Source organism: Pipra filicauda, unplaced genomic scaffold (genome assembly GCF_003945595.2).
Source record: "Pipra filicauda isolate LSUMZ 115617 unplaced genomic scaffold, ASM394559v2 scaffold57_size4234018_pilon, whole genome shotgun sequence".
Lineage (NCBI taxonomy): Eukaryota > Metazoa > Chordata > Aves > Passeriformes > Pipridae > Pipra > Pipra filicauda.
In genome coordinates this window covers 3,428,914-3,455,737 of record NW_024104731.1, presented here as the reverse complement: position 1 = coordinate 3,455,737, position 26,824 = coordinate 3,428,914, and the positions used below count along the sequence as shown (strand labels likewise).

The 26,824-nt window shown below is 40.2% G+C and overlaps 1 protein-coding gene across 7 annotated transcripts in view; it reads right to left on the bottom strand.

Moving 5' to 3' along the window:
- Positions 1-26,824, bottom strand: part of OXR1 (oxidation resistance 1) — a 266,597-nt gene that overhangs the window by 55,308 nt on the left and 184,465 nt on the right. For 4 of the 7 annotated variants that reach the window (XM_039387650.1, XM_039387647.1, XM_039387648.1 and 1 more), the window contains exons 4-5: positions 7,413-7,495; positions 930-1,037 (exon numbers count right to left, since the gene is read on the bottom strand). In XM_039387650.1, coding sequence (XP_039243584.1) covers positions 930-1,037; positions 7,413-7,495 — 191 coding nt within the window. Of the gene's footprint in view, positions 1-929; positions 1,038-7,412; positions 7,496-20,245; positions 20,411-20,775; positions 20,945-26,824 lie in introns of those variants that run through there. The other 3 variants (XM_027717539.2, XM_027717540.2, XM_039387649.1) reach the window with 3 other exon arrangements.

Below are 26,824 nucleotides of genomic sequence, written 5' to 3'. Positions count from 1 at the left end.
TAACTTTGGTTTTCAGTCATAATAATTGAGGAAAAACTTCAGACAGAAAGCATTGAAAGTATACAGCATGCCAGAAACACCCAGTAAGTGTCCAAGGAAGACCTGTCCAATTATTTATCTTTCTATTACTCTACTATTTGAGCAACAAGAAACAGACTGGGAAACAAGTTCATTAAATATAGCTCTTAGCACTGAATGTTTAAAAAAAAAAAAAAAAAATCACCTGAAGTTAGTCACACCTTTGATACCTTATTTCAGCCATGGTAGGCATTCAAGCTACCTAGATAGAGTTCTGTAGCAATCAGAAATAAACACAGGATTTTGTCAAACAGAGGGCTAATACCAAATTGCAAATGGTTAATTCCATAGCTGACTTATGTTTCCAGGCCCAGCTTTCAAGGAGAAATGAAAAGTGAAGGCAGAAACGGGGGAAAAAAAAGCAATAGCAACCTATAAGTGATCGATAATTCATATACTGCCGGTAAAGACAGTAAGTTTTCAGAGTGGAATAGAAACATTATTCAATTTATTAAAATAGAATTGTAGGCAGTAAGATGCAGTCATGGAACACTGTTTGTAAGCTGTACCCTGAATATGCCTCCTGAGCTACAGTTGGTGAACAGCCTGCTGTATTTGCAAAGCAACAGTTTAGCTTGTACACAAGTGTTATTATACAATTAAGTATATCTACTTTGAAAAGTCCTTTGATCTTATTCAAGTGAGACAAGTAGCTTCGTTACCTGTTCCCTTTTTAGGCAGTTATTTAATAAGTAGAAGGAATTCACAAGTTAGAGGAAAAAGAGAAACTCTTTTGCAAAGTCAATAGGAAAACCAGTAAGAGAAGTTCTTTAACGCTTTCTCTGGTAGAGATGAGAAATATAGGGAAAGAGGTCTTTGATGGATAAGTAACATACATAATGTAATAGTACCTGTCCAGGAACGACTGCTCTGGAGAAAAGCTTATTTAATTGAACCAGTTCATTGGGTGTTGTATCAAATTTCAAGGCAATACTGTTTAAAGTGTCTCTTGATTCCACCTGTATCAGTTGGGGAAAAAAAAACAAACAAACAAACAAGCCTGTAAGCAGTTAGTTCAAAGAGTGGCTCACAAATTTTATGTGTAGATTTACCAAGATTTTGACGACCTTGTAAGTGTTCGTATCTTAGGACTGCCCACCCCCCAGAAAAATCAAACAAAACCCAAACCAACAAAGCCATCCCAAAAAACATAGCTACCCCCTAAATATTAGCCTATTACAACCCCATATAAAGATGTGTGCCTTTCCACTATGTTTCCAGGTGGTCAGAATTGTCAGTCACACACTTTGAGCTGTAGGTTCAGCTACTGCACCAGAACTTCTGGTCTATAAATTCACTGCTGGGTACCACTGGCCCAATACACAATTGACTCAGTTCACAGAATCATTCACTCTCCCTCTTCACCTCCTCCATTCTTCACCTACAGGAAAGCTGAAGCAATCTCTACAAACATGAACACATTCTCTCACTACTGAAATAAGCTTCTGTTAGACACTGACTTTCAAATAAAATTCATCACTGAGAAAATGCAAAAAACGCTGAAGCAAAACAAGTCAACTAGTATGACAGTAGATGGAGCATAAGCATTTTGAGTAGGTGATTCCCAAGTAAGGAAATGATTTTTTCAAGCTCATGTTTTCACCTCCATCTCCCTAAATGTATTCAATATGAAAGACCAGAAGAAAGCAAAAGGAAAAAAATTATTCAGAGAGAGTATTTCAGAATAAAGAATTCATAGCTTTAAGAACAATAGAGATATGACAGGAGAGGATACAACTAAGAACTTTACTGCATAACAGCACAAGGCTTCATAAACACTGTACTAGGAAAAACCAAATCTTATAATTTAAGACAAGATGAAGCTATATAATCTAAGCTATATTTGTGTTGCTAAATATAAGTAAAGATTGAGAATTGCCTTCCATAACATTTTGCAAAGGTGCACTTGTCAACCTAGATTCACTAAAGAAAAGAGATAAGTTTTGCCAAAGAAAAGGCAATTAGAATTAGAAACTTATCTTAAAAAAAAGCTGTTGTGACAATTCTTTATATAGGAAGCCAATAAGCTAAACAAAGCAGCAAACATCTCTCTCTACTAGTATTTCCAGTACGAAAGACTGTATTAGTACCTCCTAGTCGTTCAGTACTGTACGATCGCAGATATGCAAAAAACAAGAATATTCTTGTATGCCATGTTTAACTAGTACTAAAGCAGAAATCAAAACAAGACTGTAACTAGACCAGATAGGTACTATGTGCTCCACAGACAATAACAAAACTAACCACCAAATCAAGGAATAGTAGTCCTTGATCTACATAATACAAGAAGATCTACATAATACATAGAAGATCTACATAATACAAAAGTTTTGCTAAAACAAACTGTAAAGTAAGATTCAAAAGTTTTGCCTAAGTTTGCTCTCACACAAACATTGAAGGACAGTCAGCTTCTAGGTACTGCTTACGTATCACTTAATGACAGTCTAAAATCTCAATTGTTTCTATCTTATAAAACAAACTAAAACCATTCAATTAAAACCCATGAAGCTTAAGCCCTTTAAGAGTGCATTCATTCTTTTCAGTCTTCAGAAATAAAAACATCTGGTGAGATAGTTTGGTAACTAAAGTGTTTACCTTACTCAAAATAAACACAATGGCAAGCATAAGCTTCCTTTTCTTATTTGGTTGCCATGTTTGCACAGGCAAATTTCCACTTTGCATGGGATTCCAAAGACCAGCACTGATACCTTCTTAAAACAAAGACATTGTTCATGTAATAGAGACTTCCTGAAGTATCTCCCTAGATTCAAAGGCCTACTTACCAATTCTTAGGCTGTCTACTATTGTAATAAACAGAATCTGAACAGACAAAAGCTCAAAGAAAAACTCTGGAAAAGCATAGAATAACAAACTGAAAAAGTGCCACCACATACCACAGTCAGTCCCCAGCTTTTCCAACCATTTTTTCCCCACCAATTCAATACTGGAAGACAGGGCAAAAAGTCATTCCTTCTCTCTCAGAAAGCAAAATTTCTATACATTGTGAGGAAGCCACTTAAATGCTATTCTGAATATTAAGAATCTTATATAAATATTTGGATATTAAAGCATGATGCTGCATCTTCTTTGATAAGAGAAGGGAATGATGAACAGTGACTGCATTGTTTTATGATTAACAGAATGGCAAGATTTGTTCCAATACAAGTACACTGCTGGAGAAAGGAGACCCACTAGACATGTAAATAGTTTTATTCCCTAAAACAGTCAAAAATGGACCTGAGGAGGCCAGCTGGTGCCTTGAAGTGGTTCAATACATATCATGCGCTGGCTATGCTTGCTTTAGTGTAAAGACTGAAAGACACTAATTAATAAAGTGTTAAAAGAAAACAAGGATTGCTCATTCAGCACTGCATAGATTCACACACTCTGCTTTGCACAATAACTTTTGTTGAAAAGGTTCCTTAAAAATATAAGTAGCTTTCCTCAATAGCAAAACCTTCTTGTCATCAACTCTTACACAGAGGTAAAACACATAAGATCTTATTTTCCTGTTACTTTTACCTTATGTTGTCACTTACATATAAATATAAATAAGTCTAAAATTCTAAGTTCATCCAAATCAGTTTTTTATGGATTTTACTAGATATAGAGTCACTTAAAATCCTTACCTTTGATTTTCCTTTTCCAATAAAATCCCTAATCAAACATTGTCTTCAAATCATTCTGTCCCTATTTGAGCAGAGGTGCATCTCACTACCCCTTTTCCATTTACAGAGTGCTACTTACGTACCCATGTCTGCCATGTGTGTACCATTAGACAGAGCTTCAGTCACCATTAGCTATGGTTCAAACTGCCTTCATTTCCCTCAAATTAACAGCTGGCAAAGTTATTTAAAACCTAATTCTCTACTGATATTTTAATGAACTTCACTGCCATTGCATCTCAATGCTTGGAATTCACTTATTCTTCCATTAAAAATTATACATCAAATATATATGAATCAGAGTGTAGAAAGAATTACTATTTTCTTATTTTAAGACTAGATGTCCAACAACCAGAAAACAACAAAACAGTAGTTTAAGAGTATTAAAATGAACTAACAAAATTAAATAGATGGGAAGACTAGAAAGAAGGGTGAAGACAGAGGGGAGCAGACAACACCACTTTGGTGTTGTATCCAGGCCTTTAAAAATAACATCATCATCATCATCATGGCCAGTCTTCACGAACGAAGATTTGGGAAAGGTCTTCACCCTTTGAGCCTGCGCAGTGGATTTTTTAGGTGAGACACAGTGTGCGCTGAACTGAGCCCACCCTTTAATCCTAAGGTTCATCTGCCAGGGCCGAGCGAGCTCGGATGTTGGCAGTGAGGTCCTCAGGACGCAGGTTTGTTTAGAGTGACCTTCTCTCAGATGGATGGCCTTACAGGGCTGACGAGCTCCATCTGCCCAGAGGAGTTTCCTGACCGGGAATCGAACCCGGGCCGCGGTGGTGAGAGCGCTGCATCCTAACCACTAGACCACCAGGGGGCCCCTTAAAAATACCAGATTATGACTATATCAACTAATTGTTAATAGGACTAATGTATATAGTATACAACATCGGGAAAACAGAACCACAATTATTTCTTTCTTCTCAAAAGGAAGATCAGCGATAAGTCTTTCCTTGAAGTCATAAAACCACTAGCATGCTACAAGCACTGGTGATCAGTGGCCAGCACTGTCTGTTTATGCTCCATTTATCTGTAGTTGGCTCTTCTAACACCTGTAGGTAGGCACTGGTTGTGTTTGTACATGTAACACAAAAGGCTTCCAATGCAATGTTAAGGTAACGAAGTTACGGCAATTAAGCAATGTAAAGATGCTACTTCCAGAACCCAAAAAAGGACTCAAGAAAGTTCTAGCTAGTAACAATAATTCACCTGAACTATTTGCTCTGTTGGTTCTCTGAGCCTGTTCACATTCATCAGCTGTGTGCTGAAAGTACCAACTGTGAATTCTGAAATAACAGATAATATCAATTTGCATCTAATCTGTCAACTGACATTTAGAAAAGGAGAAATTATATGAACTTCAAAAAAAATATCTGTTCACTGTCTAAGCAATATCAGCAAAAACAAACCAGTTTTCTGTATCTTTTAGAGGCAGTTTAGGACTTACTTCCTTCAATTACTACCATATCTGTTTTCAATCAGTACCATATCTGCTGATATATTCTCTCTGGTGTTACATACAGAACAGTAGTTTCAAGTTTTTACATTTTGGAAATTTTAGATGAGAATCTTAAACATTAATTGCTTTTTGGTTTTAGCTTTTAAGTGAAAATATATTTTATTGTTTATTTATCCCCATAGTAACTATTCTCTTTTTAAAAAAAGTCTCGTGTGAAGTCCACATTAAAAACCCATAGTTTGCATCAGCAAAATATCATCTCACTCCAAACTTCAGGAATACAAGACCTTCCTTTCTAAAACCATGTAGCAATTGGAAAAACTAACACATTAAATTATATTTTAAAAAAGGAAAAAAAGTCCACTAACTTTTCAACAATATTGGGAGGTGAAGGGGAGTCTGGTTTTTGCCTTCATCCTTCTACTACTTCTCAAAGAAGCAACACAGGCAGGTAGATAAATACATGGTGTGTGTTGTCACAGTCAGAGGCAGTAGGATTAAGTCAGAAACCAGACATAAGTAAGTGCATCTCTCCACACAGAATAAAGTCATAAATAACAACAGTAGCAAATTAACACAATAGTTGCCAGATCTCTCATAGTGAACATAAGCTCAGTATCTAGAGGTTAGATCTGTGTATTTTATTGAAATATATGTGCCCAACATTCAACCAAAAGCTCCAAAAACTTGATGTTACTGAAGCACTTCATGAGCTTCATGAGTGAAATGTACTGCAAGAGCCATTAGAATAGAGCATTTGTGAAGCTGAAATGCACCATGTTCCATATATGCAACAGGCTCCTTTAGAAGCCAGACTAAGTTTAATGACAAAAAGCTTTGATTCTTGTGAATCATCTTTTTGACTCACAAGGAAGTGATGCATCCTTCAGGATGTACTAAGAAAGCTATTTCGGGCTCTAAAACCCCACCTACTGGAACACAGAAACCTGCAGAAGTATATGACAACTTGACACAAACATACTAGGTTAAGAAAAGGAAAGCTTGTTGCTTTAACTTTGCCTGGAATCTTATACAACAAAGTAAAAGCATGTACATAGTGGCAAGAGCCAAGTTAAGGGATTTGAGTATGAATGCCAGTAATATAGACCTACAACTAACCCTTTTTTCCTATTATTTCAGACATAATGGAGTTAATGTAATAGAAACAGTCACCTTTATATTAACATTCTTCAGCTGCTAGAACCCAAGCAGCAGGAATTTCTGTTTTGAATTTCAACTTCAAGGAAGCCTTTAGTATAAGCTGGAATTATATTCAAATTCTAATAAAAGCCACACTAATGAAATGCTTCTTGCTCCCAATACACACATACTGTCTCTTCAAATGACTATCACAGCCTTCTCAGTATTTAAGCAGTATCACAGCTTGGCTTAATAGAACATTAAGAGTTAAGTTCTTCCATCTCCCCCATCTCTTACTCCTGGAGTAAGAGAACATCAAGAGGTCAAGTAAAGACCTTTTATAAAAAAGTTCTCATTTTTATTTATCATGTCCAGCTTCAAAAGCGTTCAAAGACAATTGTGACAGACTTTCCCTATTTTAACATCAATTCTATAAGCATTATTTATAGGTTTAATTATATTTCCCGTATATAACACAAGACAGATACTTCTCACTTCTGTTTCCCTTAGTAACCATAAATGTGAAAAGCTGACTGCAGCACAGTTTGAGGGTCATTTCAAGAACAGAACATGGCTCCATTTTCAGATACTGATGCAGAAACAGTTATGCAGTAAAAGGTATAGATCTAGGGAAATCGTTAGGAGACCACCAGAAGGTCAGTATCAAGATATAGCTTCCCTTCCAAACTTAACTCTGCTATTTCTCCTGGCAGCAACAGCTTATAATAATGCTGAAAGCAGAGAACTTGCACATGATTATGTAACTATTGTTATTTATTGTTTCCAACTAGTTCCCTAAAAGTGAACCAGTCAACAGACTGATTATTTTGGGATTTTTAAGGGGAAAAAAAAGGCATTTAAAGGGAAAAAAATAGCATTACTCCTCAAGTACTACTAGCTAATTCCCTGATTTAATTTCTGTCGAACTAAACTATCAGATGCACAGAATTCCAAGATTAAAGATAATGAACATTACAGTTTTGCTTATATTTTGTAAGGAAACTTTTTAGTCTGCACTTGCTTTGAAATTAACATTCTAACAATAAAAATCCGTGACTTACAGAATATTCAAGAGTCCCTCTAGGCTTTTGAATAGACATTCGTCGCCCATCTTTCTTGTCTGGGGTCTTCTTCTGGCCAGCGTCTGAAAAAAATTGAGGCAACGCGCGTGTTAAATTCATTTTCCTCTCTCAGTACTGTCACAGGCTGCTGATACAGCCCCGTGGGCAGACATCTAATTCACCAGTTACACAGCTTGCTCCTGCTGATTCTAACAGACACCAGCTGCTAAAATAGGGACTTCATTCCTCTGCAATGCTTTAAGAATTCAACCAATACAAACAACTGATAACTGGAAAGCAACTAACTGCATAAGTACTTGCTGCTATCCAGGAAGCAACTTATGAAGAAAGACTAAATAGCAGATTGACCCTATCAGGCAAGTAACATCTCTGGAATTACTGTGGTTAATTGATTCTATATCATACCCAGTCTGCTCTCATCTGGAGGGGAGATGATTTAGAGTTCCTGTGTGTTTGATCTGATCACTGGAGATTTTTTGTTGCTGTTTGATAAGTACAGAGTATTTACAGCTTTTTCATAAAACAAAGAGTATTAGTGTTAAACTTCATGATTATCCTGTCTGTAGCAAACATGCAGCCTGTACATAAATACTAAAGATTCTAAATAAATAAAACCCCATTAGATAGAAATAAACAAGCCCCATACTACAAATATATCCATATACACATTTCATTTGTATATAGCCAAGTGTAGGTTGTTTTTTTTCCTCAACCCAAACTTAAGTTTCCTTTTTCTTCTTACTACTCCAAGTGTCTAAAGAGCTTGCAGAGAGGTGCTATTCAAGAGGTTGAGATAAACCATCTTCTCCCTCTCCAGTAACTTAAAGTAGAATAAAGTCTTACACGAATAACCACTTCTGTTCCTTATGCCAGAAATGAAAATGGAAAATTATTTCACAAAGGAAGAACCTGCTACTTTAGACTTAGAATCACAGAATCATCATAAAATATCCCGAGCTGGAAGGGTCCCATAAGGATTGTTGAGTCCAACTCCTGGCCTTGCATAGGACAACCTCCAGAATCCCACTGAGTCCAAGAGCATTGTCCAAATACTTCCTAAACTCTGGCAGGCTTGGTGCCGTAACCACTTCCCTGAGGAGCCTGCTCCAGTCCCCAAACACCCTCTGGAGGAACCTTTTCCTAATATCCAACCTAAAGGTCCCTTGACACAGCTTCAGGCCACTCCCTCAGGTTCTGTCACTGGTCAGAGAAGAGATCAGTGTCTGTCCCTCCACTTCTCCTCATGAGGAAGCTGTAGACCACTATGAGGTCTTCCCTCAGTCTCCTCCAGACTGAGGCCACTGACCTCAGCCACTCCTTGTGTGGCTTCCCCTCTAGGGAAGCCTATCTTCAGAGACTTCAGAGCAATCTGGTAACTTCAGGAAAGTAAGAGCAACCAGAGGGTAGAGGTGAGGAAGGAAGGCCTTCCCTGTTGAGGGCACTTTGTAGCGAAGCAGATGCCAGAAGAACTCCTAACACAAAATTTCCAGGAGCTTATAATCTGCAGTTAGGGTTAACATCATCCCCTCACATACTTAAGACAGTAAATCCTACCCTTCCCATCAGAGCCCAATTTCATTCCTTCCCTCTGTCATAGTATTATCTCCCCCTCGCTAGATGGATACAGGTTTCAAGTGTTTCATAACCTACCATGATTTGAGTCTCTGGAGTCAAGAGGAGATGGAGGCATGGAATGCCAAGCTACGTGTGTGCTGAGTACCCATCTGGCCCAGCTACTAAAATCCACACCTCTGCCCACAGCCCAAGTGCTTGAGCTGCCTGTTCATAAAGAACACATTGATTTCACCTAACCTCTTGGAAACAAAACTAGGAGATATTTCAACTGTGAAAATAGGTCAGAGCAGTAGAGACATGAACTCAACCTCCCTGATGACACACTACAAAGCCTCTCTCTCACTGAAAGAGCAGGCTATTTATTTTTGAGGGGAAAGTAAACCCATCTTTCACCCATTCCAGTGCCCCCAGTATTCTAGGAAGCACATGAAAGTAGAAACAGCTACCAGCATAGAATGCAGCAGTCTGAAAAGTCCTCAGCATCAACAAGAATCAGTCTTGTGCTTTCATGTTATCTATTTTCCTGATAACTCTCTTGCACAGGAGATCATCTTGTTAGGTTACACTCAATCCTTACTTCATCTGCCAGTAGCAAGCCAGTGAGACTACTGAAGGCTGATGTTCTCAGACCATAGGTAGAAGAAAAACCTGCTGCCACTGACCATACTATGTACAAACTCAAGAGTCAAGAATAACTTGTTTAGCAAGAGGATCTATGGTGCCAGGTTATCAGAGCTCTTAGCTGTGCTGTTTTAGACAGAAACAAGACCCACTCTTTAACAACATCAGGGTTGATGCTTTAAATTCTTAACTACCTTAAACAGGACTGAGCCTCCACAACAGCTTGAAACACTGAAGTGATAAAGTGAATGTCAGATCCACAAATGACAAGAAAATATTTCAACTGCCTAGGATTTCAGAGACTAGAACCAGAAAGATGCAGAAGGCAGTGTTCAAAAAGACACCAAACCAATATTTAGTCTGAATGCGTGGCACAGAAACTCAGGATTAAGACTGTAGCATAAGAATGATTACATATGATCATCAACATAAACAGAGAGAAGGACTTACTGTTCCAACATATTTATATAAAATAGGGTTATGAACATTATGGTCTAAGAACATACAGTTTTCAATGAGGCAGCTTTGTCCTTAAGATATGCAATAATCAGTGGCATTATTCAACTGAAAATTGAAGACAACTGAAGTTAAACTTCAACATTTATAGGAGAGATTCTAATATTGCCTCTACGTGGCCCTGTGCCACTGAATTTTAGTCAAGTGAAAACATTCTTGTTGCACTGCTAGCTCAAATTGTTATGACAAGAGTGATGTTTCTCATTTCTTAGTATGCCCTCTGAGCTGAATTGTTGGTCTTTGATTTGTTGTTTGCTGATGCTTCTAGCACATCCTTTGGACTTCTGGCACTAAGAGCTGGTAAAGAGAACTAGTACACAGGCTAAGAACTGCTTAAGAGGATCTTCAAGCTCTGCATAGAGCAAAATGTACTCATTTCCCTTTACCCTACTATTTTTCTGCAAGATAAGCTTAAATCTCAAATAACTTATATTAAAGTGAATAGAATATCAGTAGCTGAGAAACATTGCAACAGAAATTACAACAGTCACTTTTTGCAAATGAATAAATTAATATACCAAACAAGTATTCTCTGAGAAAAAGCAAGGAAGTCAGTGATTATTGTAAACTGTTTAAAACTAATAAATTAGCTTATTATGGTCAAGAAGATAAGAAAAAGAGGATTTATCCACATATACACACCTCCTAACAAAAATTGCACATTTATGCATCAGAGTTACAGTGTTTAAAACAAAGAAAGAGGCAGCAACTTTGTAAAATTCTTGTCTAGAACACAGTTTTTCACAGGATCTTAATGCAGCACATATGGGGTAATGAATCATGAGAAAGTAAGAAAAATAGTCTTTGAAATATTCTCAAATACATTGTTATTTAGCAGTACATGGAACATATTGCTAATTGATAAAATAGGGGAAGTACAGATATTACATCTATATTAGATTAGTTCTGCTCAATAACAATTAGATCATTTTAATCTATTCATAAAGAAACAAAAGAGATTAAAGGAGGAAATCTTTATATTCCATAAGACCTGGTGACCTGACACTCCTAACAGCAGGGACTACCTCACAGTCAGCAACTGTCTCATTAACCCTTCTCCCTGTTCTGCAGTTAGATACTCTTATGCTAATTACAGGAATATTATTTTCAGTTACTTGTGCCCTGTAAACTAAACTTAACTTCAGTCTTAAATTCAAACCTAAAAGGGCAGTATCCCAAGGAGGAGACTCCAAGTTAACAATCTCCAATCAGCCACAGTGAGAGACAGGTTCCAGGCAAACCTTCAAACTGGGCTCGAAAATCATTCCATAGATTCTATAGATCCCTCTCCTGAAGCACTTTGGTACCATATTAAAAACAGCATCCAGCAGTCCTCTGAAGAATCCTTCGGGTTCTCCTTCAAGAAGGACAAGGACTGGGTTGATGAAAACAGTCAAGAGATCCAGGAAATTTTGAGGGAGAAGAGAACTGCTCATCAAGCACACCTTGCACTGCCTTCCTGTCACGTAAGAAAAGCAGCCTTTTGTCTTGCATACAGCAAGCTCCAACAGAAACTCTGTGACATGCAGAACAAGTGGTGGATCAATCTAGCTGAAAAAACTCAACTACATGCAGATACGGGTGATCACAAAGGATTCTATGAGGCCTTGAAAACAGCATACAGGCCTACATACCAGCTCCAAAGCCCTCTACTCAGCGCTGATGGTCAAACGCTTCTGACAGATAAAACCTCCATTCTGAATCGATGGTCTGAACACTTTCAGACTCTCTTCAGTACTAGTTGTGTAATTCAAGACTCAGCAATTCAGTCCATCTCACAACAACCGGTGAAGAATGAACTGGATATTGTCCCCACTTTGGGAGAAACTCTTAAGGCCATATAGCAGGTGAAAATTGGCAAAGCAGCTGGGGTTGATGGAATTCCACCTGAAATCTGAAAACATAGGGGCCAAGCACTCCATGCTAAATTTCATGAGTTCTTACTACGCTGTTGGGAACTAGGCGAACTACCATCAGACCTTCGTGACGCAGTCATCATCACTTTGTATAAGAAGAAAGGAATTAAATCAGACTGTTCAAATTACCGTGCTATTACTCTGCTCTCCATTGCTGGCAAAATCCTGGCAAGAATACTCTTGAGCAGACTAATACCCACTATAGCAGAAGGAATTCTACCTGAAAGCCAGTGTGGTTTCAGAGCCAACAGGAGTACCACAGACATGGTATTTGTTCTCAGACAACTGCAAGAGAAGTGTAGGGAACAGAAAAAAGGTCTCTACGTAACCTTTGTTGATCTCACCAAGGCTTTTGATACTGTGAGCAGAAAAGGTCTATGGCAGATTTTGGAACGTTTAGGATGTCCCCCCAAGTTCCTTAAAATGATCATCTCACTCCATGAGGATCAGCACGGCCAAGTCAGATACGGCAATGTACTTTCTGAGCCCTTTCTAATATCTAATGGTGTGAAACAAGGCTGCGTTCTTGCACCAACCCTATTCACAGTTTTTTTCAGCATGATGCTCCAAAGGGCCACGGCAGACCTCGATGATCAGGACGGTATCTACATTTGATATCGTATTGATGGAAGCCTTTTCAACCTAAGGCGACTGAAGGCCCACACTAAGACCTTAAACCATCTTGTCCGGGAGCTGCTTTATGCTGATGACACCACCCTTGTCGCCCACACAGAAGCAGCTCTGCAGCGTTTAACATCCTGCTTTGCCGATGCTGCTGAGCTCTTTGGGTTGGAAGTCAACTTAAAGGAGACAGAAGTTCTCTATCAACCTGCACCTCAGGAAGTCCCCCATCATCCCCATATCACCATTGGCCAATCAGAGCTCAACTCAGTCCAGCAGTTTAATTACCTAGGCAGCCTCATCTCCTTGGACAGTAAGACTGACGGAGAGATAGACAACAGATTGGTAAAGGCATATAGTGCTTTTGGAAAACTCCATAATAGAGTATGGCATAATAAACACTTGAAAAAAAGTACAAAGATGAGTGTTTACAGAGCCATAGTGCTGTCTACTCTCTTATATGGTTCCGAATCATGGGTCATCTACCGTCACCACCTGTGACTCCTAGAACACTTCCATCGATGCTGTCTCCATACAATCCTAAACATCCACTGGTCAGATTATGTGACCAATACATCTGTTCTAGAACAAGCAGCAGTCACAAGTATTGAGGCCATGCTGATGAGAACACAGCTGCGATGGGCAGGACACATCTCAAGGATGAAGGACCACAACCTCCTTAAGATCTTGCTTTATGGTGAACTTGCCATTGGCTGCCGCAAGAGAGGAACCCCGAAGAAAAGATACAAGGACTCCCTGAAACAACATCTCAGCCTTGGCCATACTGATCACCATAACTGGTCTACTCTGGCCTCCAATTGGGAGGCCTGGAGACACACCATCTATAACGCTGCTGCTTCCTTTGAGAACACATGCAGGATCACCCTCAAGGAGAAAAGGCAACACAGAAAGAATCGTGCCTTGCAGAATTTACCACCTAAGGAGTCTTTCTGCTGTGCCTTTTGCAATCGGACATGTCTATCTCGTATTGGCCTTATTAGCCACCAGCGTGCTTGTAACAAATGTGGATAGAGCCTTTCCCAAATCTTCATTCGCGAAGCCTAGCCATGATGATGATTTTCAGTTATCTTCCCATGTCTTAGGAACCAGAAACAAAGGTTACCTAATAGTAACCTACAAGATGCTTGGAGCCTACAGTTTTCTAGCCAAAATGGTAGGTTTCCAGACCAAGGCAGTGTCATAAACAATGCCTCCTTCAGCCTCCTCTTGCTAAGCAACTGCTACTTATTCTGTGATTCAGTCTTTCCAAGCAAGTCATGCTCTCAAAATTCTTGATCCTTATCACTGGTCTCCACATGATGCTTCTGTTCACATTTTTCTCAATCAAATCCTCAAGTTAAATGCATCCAGGACCTTGCTACCATTGCCTCAGCACTTTAAACATCAGAACAACTTTTTCCTGCAACATAGATACAGCACAGATTCAAGTTCATTTTGTGATGCCCCCAACACATGCCGCTCTTTTCTTCTATTCAGCCTGCTGCAGAGCACATAGGCAGAAATAACTTAATGCATGATTTCAGGATGGAAAACAACTGAAAAGAAGTAAACTTAAGACAGGCCACTTCTCCAAATGGCTAGGAGACAAAGTAGCTCATGCACGACACTTCACATTTAAAAGTAAACAGAAATGCTTTATCACATTCTCAAATTGCGCCACAGTATGTGTTAATCAACAGTAAGCTTCCTTTCCTGGTCCATCTGAAATACATGTATATAGTTTAATACATGAGAAACTACCTAACTGCAAATCTCCACATACTGTACAAACTCTCTGCAGACCAAATGTATCTATTAATGAAAACTTGCAAAAATCTTGGCTGTTCTATTGATACAGTTAGTCAACTTTTCCAATAATAATTGTTCACCTCTTTCAGATATTTAAGCCCATTTAGTTGTGCATCTTCAAGTCTACACAATACCACATGAGCAGTTTGACCATCAAAGCAGCAATATCAACATCTTTGAGAATTTACACTTAAGCCAATGCTACCTACTTTTTCTGAAAGTGCAAAGTCAATTAGCTCATCCTCCTGACCTGTGCACGACAACTGCCCTGCTATCATGCAAAAGGATGTGCTGTGTATGTGAAGTTATACCCAGTGCTTCAGTAAACACCATGCTGTACAAATTTACTGCATTAGGTTTGCAGGTAACAATGAACTGGGGGGACCAGTCAACATACATGATGACAGGGCTGCCATTCAGAGGGACCTGGACAGACTGAGGGAGCAAGTTGACAGGAACCTTATGGAATTAAACAAGGCAACAGTCTTCTGCACGGGAAGGAAGAGCCTTTCGTGCTGTACAGGCTGGCACCGCCCAGCCAAGGAGCAGTTCTGCCGATAAAAACCCAAGGGTATAAAAACCCAAGGGTCTTGGTAGGCAGAAGCTGGACAGGAGCCAGCAGCACGCCCTGGAAAAAAGGAGGGATAACAGCATCCTCAGCTGTATTAACTGTGGCCAGCAGACAGAGCACTGGAGAGAAGCAACTATTATCCTTGACTTGGCACTCAGACTGCTTTTGAAATACTGGCTCTAGTGTCACTGTCCTGCTCTCCCCCCACCCCGCTCAATATAAGAAAGGCATAGATAAACAAAAACTATTTCAGTGAAGGGCCACTAAGGTAGTCAGGGGCTGTGAGAACAGGTCAAAAGAACAGAGCCTCTCCAGCCTGAAGCAGAGGTGATTTTGAAGGACTGGAACAGCAGCCATCCTGTACCTTCTAGATAGTTTCCCCATAGGTGTCAAGATGACAGAGTAAGGCTCTTCAGTAACACAGTGGGAGAACAAAAGACAACAGACATAATGGACAAACAGGAGAGCTTCTGACTGGGAAGAAGGTAAAAAAAAAAATAGTTGCCCAGAGCAGCTGTGCAGTTTCCATCCTTGGACATTTCCATGGTCCAGCTAAATAAAGCACTCAAAAATCTAGCCTGAAGTCATCATCTTCCCTATGTTAAGCAGGACTAAACAACCTTACTTGCAATTTGAGTTCTCTAACTATGATTCCTCCCACATTTTTCTGGCAGGCAACACAGATAAATGATGCCACCACTAAATCAAAACAGAGGGAGATTTACACATATAACACAGCAGGGTGTGTTGCTTACTGATTAACAGAAAATTATTATCAATACATGTAGTGACTTGAAATGCTGCCATAAGCATGCAGGTTCTCAATAAAACATGACCTTCTAAACTATTTGAATGTTAGAAATGGAAATTAACCAGAAAAATAAAAACACATGACACATTAAAAATGTAATATAGTCAAAAGATACCAGAGTATGAATAAAAAAAAACCATTAGATTATATTTGTTTCAGTCATCTACTAGATTAGTTTATAAACTGAACTTCAGTAAAACATCCAATACATCACAACCCTGCTGAACAGTAAAAAATGGATTAAGAGTTGTGAAATATGTAAAAAATTCAGTAAAGGGGAGAGAGAAATAGAAACCAGGAGTATGGAGGGGTATATTAATGAGATCCCAATGGACCGGTTTTTAACACAGTTCAATTGCATATCAGCAGACTGACTCAAAAGGACAATCAACAGCAAAGGCTGGGCAAAAGGACACAACAAATTCTGCAGCCCCAAGGCTTGGAGAAAAAAAAAAAGCAGGAGGAGATGTAATGGCACAAAGCAGAACATGAAAAGATCATTTATCATCACACACACCAAGGGAATAGTCCAAAAATCCTATACACTAGTAGCACATAAGTCTGAAGAAGAGATTGTGCATACATTTACATATCACAAGATGACTGAGTCACCAGCCTGATACATTCCAAGATCACATTTGCTTCTTATGCCTGTACCAACTGAAGTATTTTCAGACATGAAAGCGAAGCATTAATGTCTTTATAAAGGGTGTTGGTACATTTCACATGTGCTTCATTTGGAACAGTGTGTACAAGAGAACTCGCAGAAGTGTGTCTCCCCAGTTTGAATCCTCTCTCATACTTTATCATACACCTGGTTAATTTCTTAAAAGTGAAGTACTGAATAAAGATGAAGTGAGGAAATGACCTACCTTATTCTTATGTTTGCTCTTTTCTAAGGCAGATTTTTAGAAAGGAAGACACTAACTTTTACAGCAGGGCTTGAAAGATGTATTTTAACTTGGCTCCGCACATTTATTTTTCTAATGCACTGCTGCCACCTTGACCACAGTACAGAGGACTGACAAGCCACACAGCTTACTGGATATAGTGCGTATGGTAATTTTACCAATCAAGACTCAAAGGTGGTAAGAAAGAAATGTAAGTAAACCCACAGGCCACATGGTTCAGAACTGAACAGTCAAGTTGAACCTGAGGGAGAAAAACAACAACAGTTTAATAGGAGGTGGCTAGAAAAACTTTGCTGACAGACTGGTTCAGAGGAGTATTTGAATAAGGAGTTCTGAATCACTGATTGTTAACTTTTGTACTTAATGAGACACATATTGCAGAAAGTCAAGACTTCCTGTGCAGTGTATCTTCTCCCTCCATAAGGTGACCACAGACAGAAGTGAGGTGAAAATGTCTAGGAGGGAGGAAGCACAAGACTCCAGGTATGAAACTATATCCTCACAGATTCAAAGTTTTATCTGGTGGAAACCTCTTAAGTATATTTACTCCAGCCTCCAGTTTGAAGCAGAATTATTGCCAACATCAAATCAAGTCAGATTAAAACATGTCCCAGTGATGGACCACTCTGTGCAAAGTTTTTTCTGTAGCCTAATTTGAATCTCCCAAGCTAAAACTCATGGCCATTGCCACTTCTTGATTTCTTACTACTGAGAAGAGTGCACTCCTTTAGATAGATGCATGTCATAATTAGATTGCCTCTAGGCTGCCTCGGTTTCCTCTGCATGACTAAAGCTCAGCTCCCTCCTCACAGGTCATATGCCCTGTGCCCCTAAAGATACTGGCTGGACCCTCTACAGTTCCTCAGCAGCTTTCTGTGAACCAAAGAGTACACTCAACATATAGCCTCAGCAGAGCCACAGGAATGAAGAAAAACCATGTCCCCTACTCCTGGTCACATCCTCCTTACACAGCAGACAAAGTAAACAGCAGACTGAACTATGAGATGTGCTGTCAGCTCATCTAAGTAAGAGGTTTCTATAGATGAGGCTCTAATTAAACTGAACATTCAAGCTAATTCCACAGTACAGATAATCCTTGATCACACATTCCCTAAAGCCTGGAGTTGCATTTTAAAACAAAAACACATGCAATATCAGAACACTAACACCTACAGTACCTACCAATAAACAAGAAAGTTACACTCTGTTCTAGTTAAAGTTTCTAGGTAAATCCATGCCTTGAATACATACATACACACTAGCTCTTCCTATAAATTATCAATAGACTATATTTAGAAGTTTTATTTCAAAGTTCACAGACCTTTTAAAAGAAATAAACTTCACACTGATATTGGTAGTACCTTTACTAAAGCCAGATGCATTCTCCAGAATTTCTGGTTCTCTTTGCATTTTTATCCTCTATCACAATCATTAAAAGAAAAAATACCTTTCTAAAGTTTTTTCACTGACTTGACTGGGATACAAACAATGTAAACTGGTTAAACAGGTTTACAGCTTCCAATGGCACTACTCAGTCTCCCAGTGACTCCTTTCTCTCTTCTAAGAAATACTATAAACTGTTCTGTGTGTATCCAAAGAAATGAGTTAAGGCACAGCATGTGAACAGACTTGCCTCCCTGAGCTTGGAAATGTAACAGAGCAGCTGTTAAACTGTTCAGAGAGACAAGCATGAAAACAGTAAAGGTAAAATTACTAATATTACATTAATAAAATTGAGATAATTTATTGTAGAAGTTATATTAAAAATAAGAATAAAAAGGTTGGGTTTTGTTTCAGAAAAGTGCAAACATGGTTTTAAAGCATTTATGAAGAACTATTCTTTTAAGAAATAATGCATAGTCCATGCAAAGGAAATGAACACAGAGCCCTAAGCAGGGAAGAAAAACTAGAGTAATAGGTAGGCCTGGATTCAGAACACTGCATAAAGAGACCAACCATTTGGAGTAGTTAGAATTTGCCAATAAGTCTTATCTAATGCCAGGGGACCCATCTCTAATTAAAACAGAGGTTTGATTTCAACTGAAGCATTGTAATCATTGTTACAGCTTCCACAGCACCTATTACCAGGGCACAGGTGGTTTGTGAAAGCCAGCAAAATTCTTGCCAGAAGAATTCTACAGTCATAAGAATTTGTTTCTTCTGTAACTGACAGAAACTCCGTAAAAAAAATAGCATGGGAGAGCCATGGTCTAATTGCCTTGCACAGCATGCTTTGCCTAGGTGAGGAAAAACTCCAAGTATAGTTCTGTCAAAAAGGCATGTTAAATTCCATACACAGAGAAACACACCCTGCTTTCCAGAACTGCAGTCACTTTTCATTAACACAAATTTTAAGTAGTACATTATGAAAGCATCTGAGAAAATACATTTTTTGCTCAAAGCAAGAGGAAAAAAAAAAAAAAGACCCAAAACATTGCAATGCAGTCTAAGTTAATCCTTTGCCCCAGAAGAGGGGGACAAATACTCAGAGAGCTTTTCCCTTTAAGAAATCACATGTATCACAGGAGATACTTTATACTAACAGCTGAACACAAGGCCTTGTAACTGATTAAAAGACCAGTGGATGCTAAAGCACGTCACTGTCATTTTGGTTCTGCAAAAGACTTATACTAATCTTTGTCAACAAGCTTTTAACAGTTTGCAGAGGCTTATTCAAGGTATTTCATTTCACTACTGAAAAACAAGTTACTGTCTCTTTCTCTCCTTGTATGTCTCGGGGGAGAGGGACATGAAACAAATAAAGAGTGGCACTGTAAATATAGCTGGTTACCTCTTATCCTTTCTGTGCAAGAAGTGCGATCAATGCACACAAGCAGACACCATCTACATCTGACAGGCTGCACAGGCATTCCTACTGCCTTGCCTCCTACACTGATCTTGTTACTCTTGATGAAAACCAACTATTTTACTCTTTTAAAATAACCTACCGTAACAAAGAAATTTAATTGACTTTAATATTACATTTCAGTAGAGACATGACCTTACCTACAGACTATAACAAGCATATATTCATCCACTTAGCACAGAGCTTCTCGCAACAGAAAAAAAAAAAAAAAGAGGAAAATATTTACTATTCATTGTACACTGCTCCTTATATTATCATAAAGCACTTTAACAAACTTAACTTCATATGCCTTTTTCTTTCGAATCAGTCATTAGATCATGCTGCTTTTACTAGTTATGTCATGGCTTGTTTGTAATCCCGAATCACCTCTCTAGAGTCCTTATCGCCTGCTCCTCTTCTGCATAAACAGTTTGTGTGCATTTGCTGACCACCCCTCCAGTTTTCAGGGTATTTCTTGCCCATGTGAGTGCTCACTTCAGATGAGTAAGTTACAGTACCCATACCTACAGCCCAACGACATTATCAAGAAAGGGGCGATAACAGCAGCCCTCTTCCAGGCACAGGACAAAGAGTCACTTACTGTCTCCTGACTGACCTGTTCGGCCACTGAGAGGCAGAGGTACTACTTCTGCCCTTAGCATCACTGAGCCTACTTTCAAAGGACTACTGCCTGTTCATCAGGAGCCACCAGAGAGGCAGAAACCACCTCGTACACAAAAGAGATCTCAAACCAAGAAGTTTGCGCTCCCCGAGCTTTCCTTCACCGTCGTCGGGGAAGGTAGCAGGAGAGGGAAGCGAACGAAAGTAAGCGTAGAAGTTCTGCCAGTGAAATCAGGAAGACGTTCGGTCGGTTTCTGCTGTTAGACCCGTCCCCGCGGTGCAACCGCTCCGGCGCAGCCCCAGCCCCGGCAGTGCCCGGCACACGTGCGGCCCTTCCCCCGCCGCCCCCTCCCTCCGAGCCTTCCTGGGAGCGGGGCAGCACCCGCGGTCTGGGACCCTCTCCCCTCCTGCTCCCGTTCGCTCTCGCTCCCCTGCAGGGCGGGTAAGAGGGGGCGAGGAGCCGAGCCCGCCGCCCGGGGAGGCCCCGCCCGCCCCCCGCGCCCCCAGCCCCTTTTCCGCCGGTACCTGGCTGCGGCTTGGCGGGGCCCGGCTCCCCGCGGCTCCGGCCGTCCTGGCAGCGGCCGTGGCGGAGGCCGCCGGGCACGGCGCCCCAGAGGCGGCTGGCGGTGCCGCGGAGCAGGCGGCCGCCCTTGCCGGTGAGGGCGGTCAGCGAGTCCATGGCGGCGCTACGGCCCCGGGGGCGCCATGGCCGGGCGGGCACCGCGCGGCCCGCGCGCAACTTCGGCAAACTTCGGGCGGCCACGCCCCCTTTTAAAGGGGCCGCGGCAGCGCCGGGCGGGGCCGGGCCGGGCCGGGCCGGGCCGGGGGGCGCGGGGCTGCCAGCGCTCCGTCACTGCGACACTCGGGACATCGCTTCCCTCTGGCCTCAGGCCGCCTGTGCATCTCGACGGACTTATCCACGGTTCGCGGAGTTGTTTATGTTTCCTGGAAGCTCACTACTTTACAACAGTGTGCTGCAAAGCTCTCTATGAACTTCCAGCTTTCCTGTCTCAGCGTTCCCAAGCATGAAAATCAAGAATCAAACCGATCTTCTTACTTTTACATCTTGAGTCAGCGGTGGATTTGAAGATGTTTTTCCACTGGACTGTAAAACAGGATTAGTTGTGACACTGTGTGGTTTTGCTGCTCTTCTTTTGACCCTTCCCTCTCAGTGTCCCTGCTATCGCGGATGCCACCGTCCTTGCTGTGCCAGCCAGCCATGTCCCCGTGCCCTCCTTTGAATGTTTGCCAACACTGATACCCGACTCAACCTTTGAGCTGACTAGGTTACTTTAGTCTTCCAGCAGAACTTACCAGGTATACAATTTTTCTTTCTTTTTGAGAAAGACGTTTGATTTGTGGTGTTCATTTGTACCCTCGAATTCTTTGTCCCCACAATCCTTGGAATGTTTTAACATTTGAAGAAATAAAACCAGCTGGAACATGATCCAAAATATTTTAACAGAAAAATACCTAAGGCATTGAATCTGATGATGATCTGCCTTACCATGTGCATTCTGCACGTATTGAGGCTGAAAGAACAGCCATATAATGATATTTATACCTGTGACATAGACCTTGAGAAGGCAGCTAATGTGCTTATATACTAATGTGAGTATGGTGCCATTATATGCTGCATCTAGCTGCAAATGAAGGCATTGTTTAATAAAAAATGCTTTTGTTGAGCCAAATCTATTGTGTACATGCAGAACAGAGGAACAAAGTGCTGAGCTATTTCAACTCCTATTCACTTGTAGCAGCTGCTCAATTAAATCAGAGTTTAACGTCAGCATTTTGGAGTGCTGAATTCTGAGGGTTACTTGATATAAACAGTACACTCAAATCAACCTTTCTACTACTTAAATCAGTTCCTACTCAGGAGATAATTATGTTCAAGACTTTTTTACAAATAAAATCTTTTCCCTGACACAGAACAAGAAATTTTCAGCAGAATTACCTCTCTTCCCTGCTCCCAAGACCTGCCAGTAGAAATGGATATGTAATCTGTCTGTTCCATGACTAAGGATTAAATCAGGAACTGCAGAATCACTGCATGGTCTAAGCACCACTAGATGTTTAGCATGTAAACTATTCTGCCTACGAGATCTGTCTTGCCCTAAACACTGTAATTAGTTTTCATTTCATTACAGTGTTTCTGCCATGAAGAAGTTATGGTTAGTCTTTTGCCCTGTTGATTCTATTTTAGGCAAAATCTATTACATCTTTGCACAAGGAATGAGTTTACAACTATGGTGATCAGCATTTTTGAAACTTCAAGGTGGATTGGCCACCAGTATTGCAGCCACATATGCACCTCTGTTATTGTATCGATTGCATGTATTTTCTCTGTGGTTTGAAGTAGTTCTGTTTGTTTTTTTTCTCTTCCAAGGTCATATTTATAAAATCATAAAATTGTTAAGGTTAGAAAACACCCTTAAGATCATCACTGTTAACCCATCACTGCCAAGTCCACCACTAAACCGTGTCCCTAAGTGCCACATCTACACGTCTTTTAAATCTTCTACCGGGATGGTGACTGCACCACTTCACTGGGAGCCTCTTCCAAGGCTTGACAACACTTCTGATGAAGAAATTTTTCACAATAACAAAACTAAACCTCCCCTGCTGCAAGTTGAGGCAGCATTTATTCATTATACTGCAGCGATAGAGGCTACAGATTCAGATTCAGACAGCATTTTGATAAAGTATTCAAGATAAATGTTTTGATAATTAGCTGCTTTCATCTGTTTTTCTCACAAATAGTCTAACTGAAGTATAAAAATATCACCTTTTACTGCAATGTGATTTTCATAGTATTGAAAATCATTGCCTATACTCAAAAGCATTCATTTAACAATGTTTTACTTAGCAACAACAAATTCTTCAGTTGAACTGTTTTAACTATAAAAACCAGATCTAGGTATCAGTGCTCAGAAAAGGTAATATTACTCTTTAAGATATTTGACACTCATTGTCTACTGATAAATTTCATGGCATTGATGTAATACAATTATTAACATTACACAGTTATTACATTTTGAAGAATACAGTCAGAGCTATACTACTTGTCATCCAGAGGGACCTTGAGAAGTGGGCCCATGCAAACCTCATGAAATTCAACAGAGCCAATTGTGAGGTCCTGTGCCTAGGTCAGGGTAATCCCAAGCACAAAAACAGGCTGAGTGGAGACAGCACTGGGGAGAAGGACTTTGGAGCTGGTTGGTTGATGAGAAGCTCAACATGACCTGACAGTGCGTGGTTGCAACCCACAAAGTCAACTGTATGCTGGGCTGCATCAAGAGAAGTGTGACCAGCAGGTCAAGGGAGGTGATCCTGCCCCTCTACTCTGCTCTCCCACCTGGACACCCCATCTGGAGTACTGCATCCAGCTCTGGGGGCCCAACATAAGAAAGATGTGGAACTGTTGGAGCCAGTCCATAGGAGGGCCACAGAGATGATTATAGGGATGGAACACCTCTCCTATGAAGACAGCCTGGGAAAGAGGAGGCTCCAGAATACCTTAGGTTACCTTAGGCCTCCCAGTACCTAAAGGGGACCTGCAAGAGAGCTGGAGAGGGGCTTTTGACAAGGGCCTGTAGTGACAGGACAAGAGCTTATGGGTTTAAATTGAAAGAGGGTAGGTTTAGATATTAGGAAGAAATTCTTTACTGTGAGGGTGGTCAGGTGCTGGAACTGGTTGCCCAGAGAAGTTGTGGATGCCCCATCCCTGGAAGTGTTCAAGGCCTGGTTGGACGGGGCTCTGAGCAATCTGGTGTAGTGGAAGGTGTCCCTGCACATGGCAGGGGGTTGGAACTAGATGGTCTTTAAGGTCCCTTCCAACCGAAACCATTCTATGATTCTTCAGAAGGCACTGTCAACACAAACATCCAGTAATACTATTGTGAACTTGAAGATGCTGTTTCTACTTAGCTGTGCTTTAGTTGTGCCACGCCCATTGTAGCAATATTTTTGACAAAGACCTCTGGTCTGAAAACTGACCAAACTGAATCCTTTAAAAATCTGATATCCTGGTACTTAAGACTGTAGCCCATATTTCCATCTGAAAAACTTTGCAACATTCTTCAGCTTTTTAATTGGTAAGAGTAATATGAACATTAGGTCAATAAGCAATGTGTGTCCCTTTTGCTATAAAGCTGAACCAAATTTAAGTGGGTTCTACAATTTTTTTTTAATTTTTTACACCTATACTGATCTTGAAAACCTTTACAGAAATTTGATTGTTCTACCTTTATTTTCAGAAACAACTAGAATTTTGCTAAGGAGGGCTAATAAATTTGTGTTTGATCTCTCAAACACATTTGATCTCTCAATGTGCAACAAGGATCTCTCCCAGGTTTATTTTCTGGCCTGTGGTATCAGTGCAAAAAAAGTGTATTTCTGTAACTCAATCACTTAAAACTGGCCCTCCAAAAGAAGCAGCTGGTCCTACCTGCTCTTAATTGCTTGTTTCTATTCCCACGCTATGAGTGTATTCATTTGGCAGGTGAATGAATTGTGTAGTAAAGATGATCCATTTAGAAGTACATTTTAGTTTAGCAAAAAGTAACTAAACTTTTGTTATTATTATTATTATTTTGGTTTGGGGTTACAACTATCCCCAGTTAGATCTCCAGATCTGGTTGAGTTGTCTGTAAACACCTGTGGAAACACAAGCAAAACAACAGAAGAGTAGACGTGGCTGAGACAGTGGAAAGGGAGAGAGGAAGGGAGGAAGTTTCAGGCAGCCTCTTTGTCTTCAGTGCCAGTGCACATTAGGTCAAAATGATAATGCAACTGTGGCATAAGTGGAGATGCCTTCGTATCAGTGCTGTAGACAGTTCGGTAGCTACAGAAATGTCTGACACAATATGTCTGCATTTATGATGTAACATTTAGTAACACATTATGCTAATCTGTTGCACAACCTGTGCAGCTAGATCCCAAAGCAGAGCAGGCAGAGAGCTGATTGAGCTGCCTCCTAAAAGAACTGGCGGTGTAGGCGAGAGAGAAAAGGGATCCATTTTGGTCAAATAGAAAAGGACACAATGAGGAAAGAATATTTCCAAGGTCTGAACATATAATTATATATAAAAGAATTTCAAAGGAGAAAAAAAAAAAAACAAACACAGCAAGTGGTAGGGATATCATTTTTTCGGTGGCAAATTTGTTGCTTGGGAAAATAAGTACAAATTGCAACAGCAAATCCAGCAAAACACCAGCAGATGATGTTCAACTTCCTTAGGGCTTGGGCAGTTCACATGCTTGGTATACAGGATATGGGCCTCTTGCAATTCATCTTGCCAAATTTTTAAAGCTACCAAGCTGCAGGCAAAAGTATACCAGGTAACACAAAATCTCTATTCTATTTTGTGAAAAATGAGGTTTGTACATGCTTTCTGGGGTGACAGTCTTGCTGTCAGTCATTTGGCAATTAGTCAGCATTCCTTTGTATGCAAAGGAATATGCAACCTATATGCAAGTATGTAATTTTGACAGTTTGAACCAAATGCCCCATTTAAGCTTCCTTAGTCATTCTGGAGGCACTGACTCTCATGTCATGTTATGAGGATGCTGTATGCCTTTGTTAAGTATTCTAAATTACCATGTCTGGTCAAGACCCTACCATTTACGTGGTTGCAAAAGCCATAATGATTGGCAAAACCAGGAATTTGAATTAGAACATCATAAAAGCCTAACCTCTTTCTTAATTTTTAATGAAACTTATTTTTAGTAATGTAAAATAATTCAGGAATTGTTTTTTGTTCCTTCCTCATGTAAAAGGTAAACTCTTACGACAGAGAAAAATAGACTGCAGTCTGTTTCCAATGCTGTTTCAGTAAAAATTAAATGCAATGCAGAATGCACCCGCAGTCCCTGACGGAGGGACCAAAACTCAGGCATGCAGAACTCCCACATTCTCAGGCCTATTTCCTTAGGAAACAATTAACTTGAAGGATGAAGTGTGGAAGTACACAGTTCTAGAAGTAAAAATGTTTGCATAAATCTATTTTTGTGACTAAGAAGGTTCAAATTATTCCAAAGGGAAATTTGGTGGCACTATAAATTTGGGAGAAGTTGAAAAGAGGTAACTAGTAGGTGACACTACGTAAATGGGTGTGTGTAAAACAGGTTCTTCACAGAGAACTGTGGGCTAGGTGTGGCTGTTCATACAGTTTCACAAGACCACATCCTCTTTTCAGATTAAACACTTGACAAGAATGAGACTCCCATCTGCATACTAGCCTCAGAAATGGTAAACTTGGAATTTCAGACTTTAGCAGGTAGGGATATAATTCTGATTTTACTAACCAGCTCCCTGTAAGATTAAAATGAAATGGGGGCCAGTCTCCACTTGACCATTGATGCTGTTCACTGTTCAGCAGAAAATGTCACACTGAAGGGACAAGACAGAATAAACATGGGCAAGAAGGGACTTTGGCAGTCCATGATTCTGGACTCAGATACTTCAAGTATAGGTTATGTTTTGTATATGACTGTTCTTGAAATAACACTGAAAAAGACAAGAAGCTGTAACAGCATCTCTTCTAGGAGAGATGCCATTTCTACTGTTTCT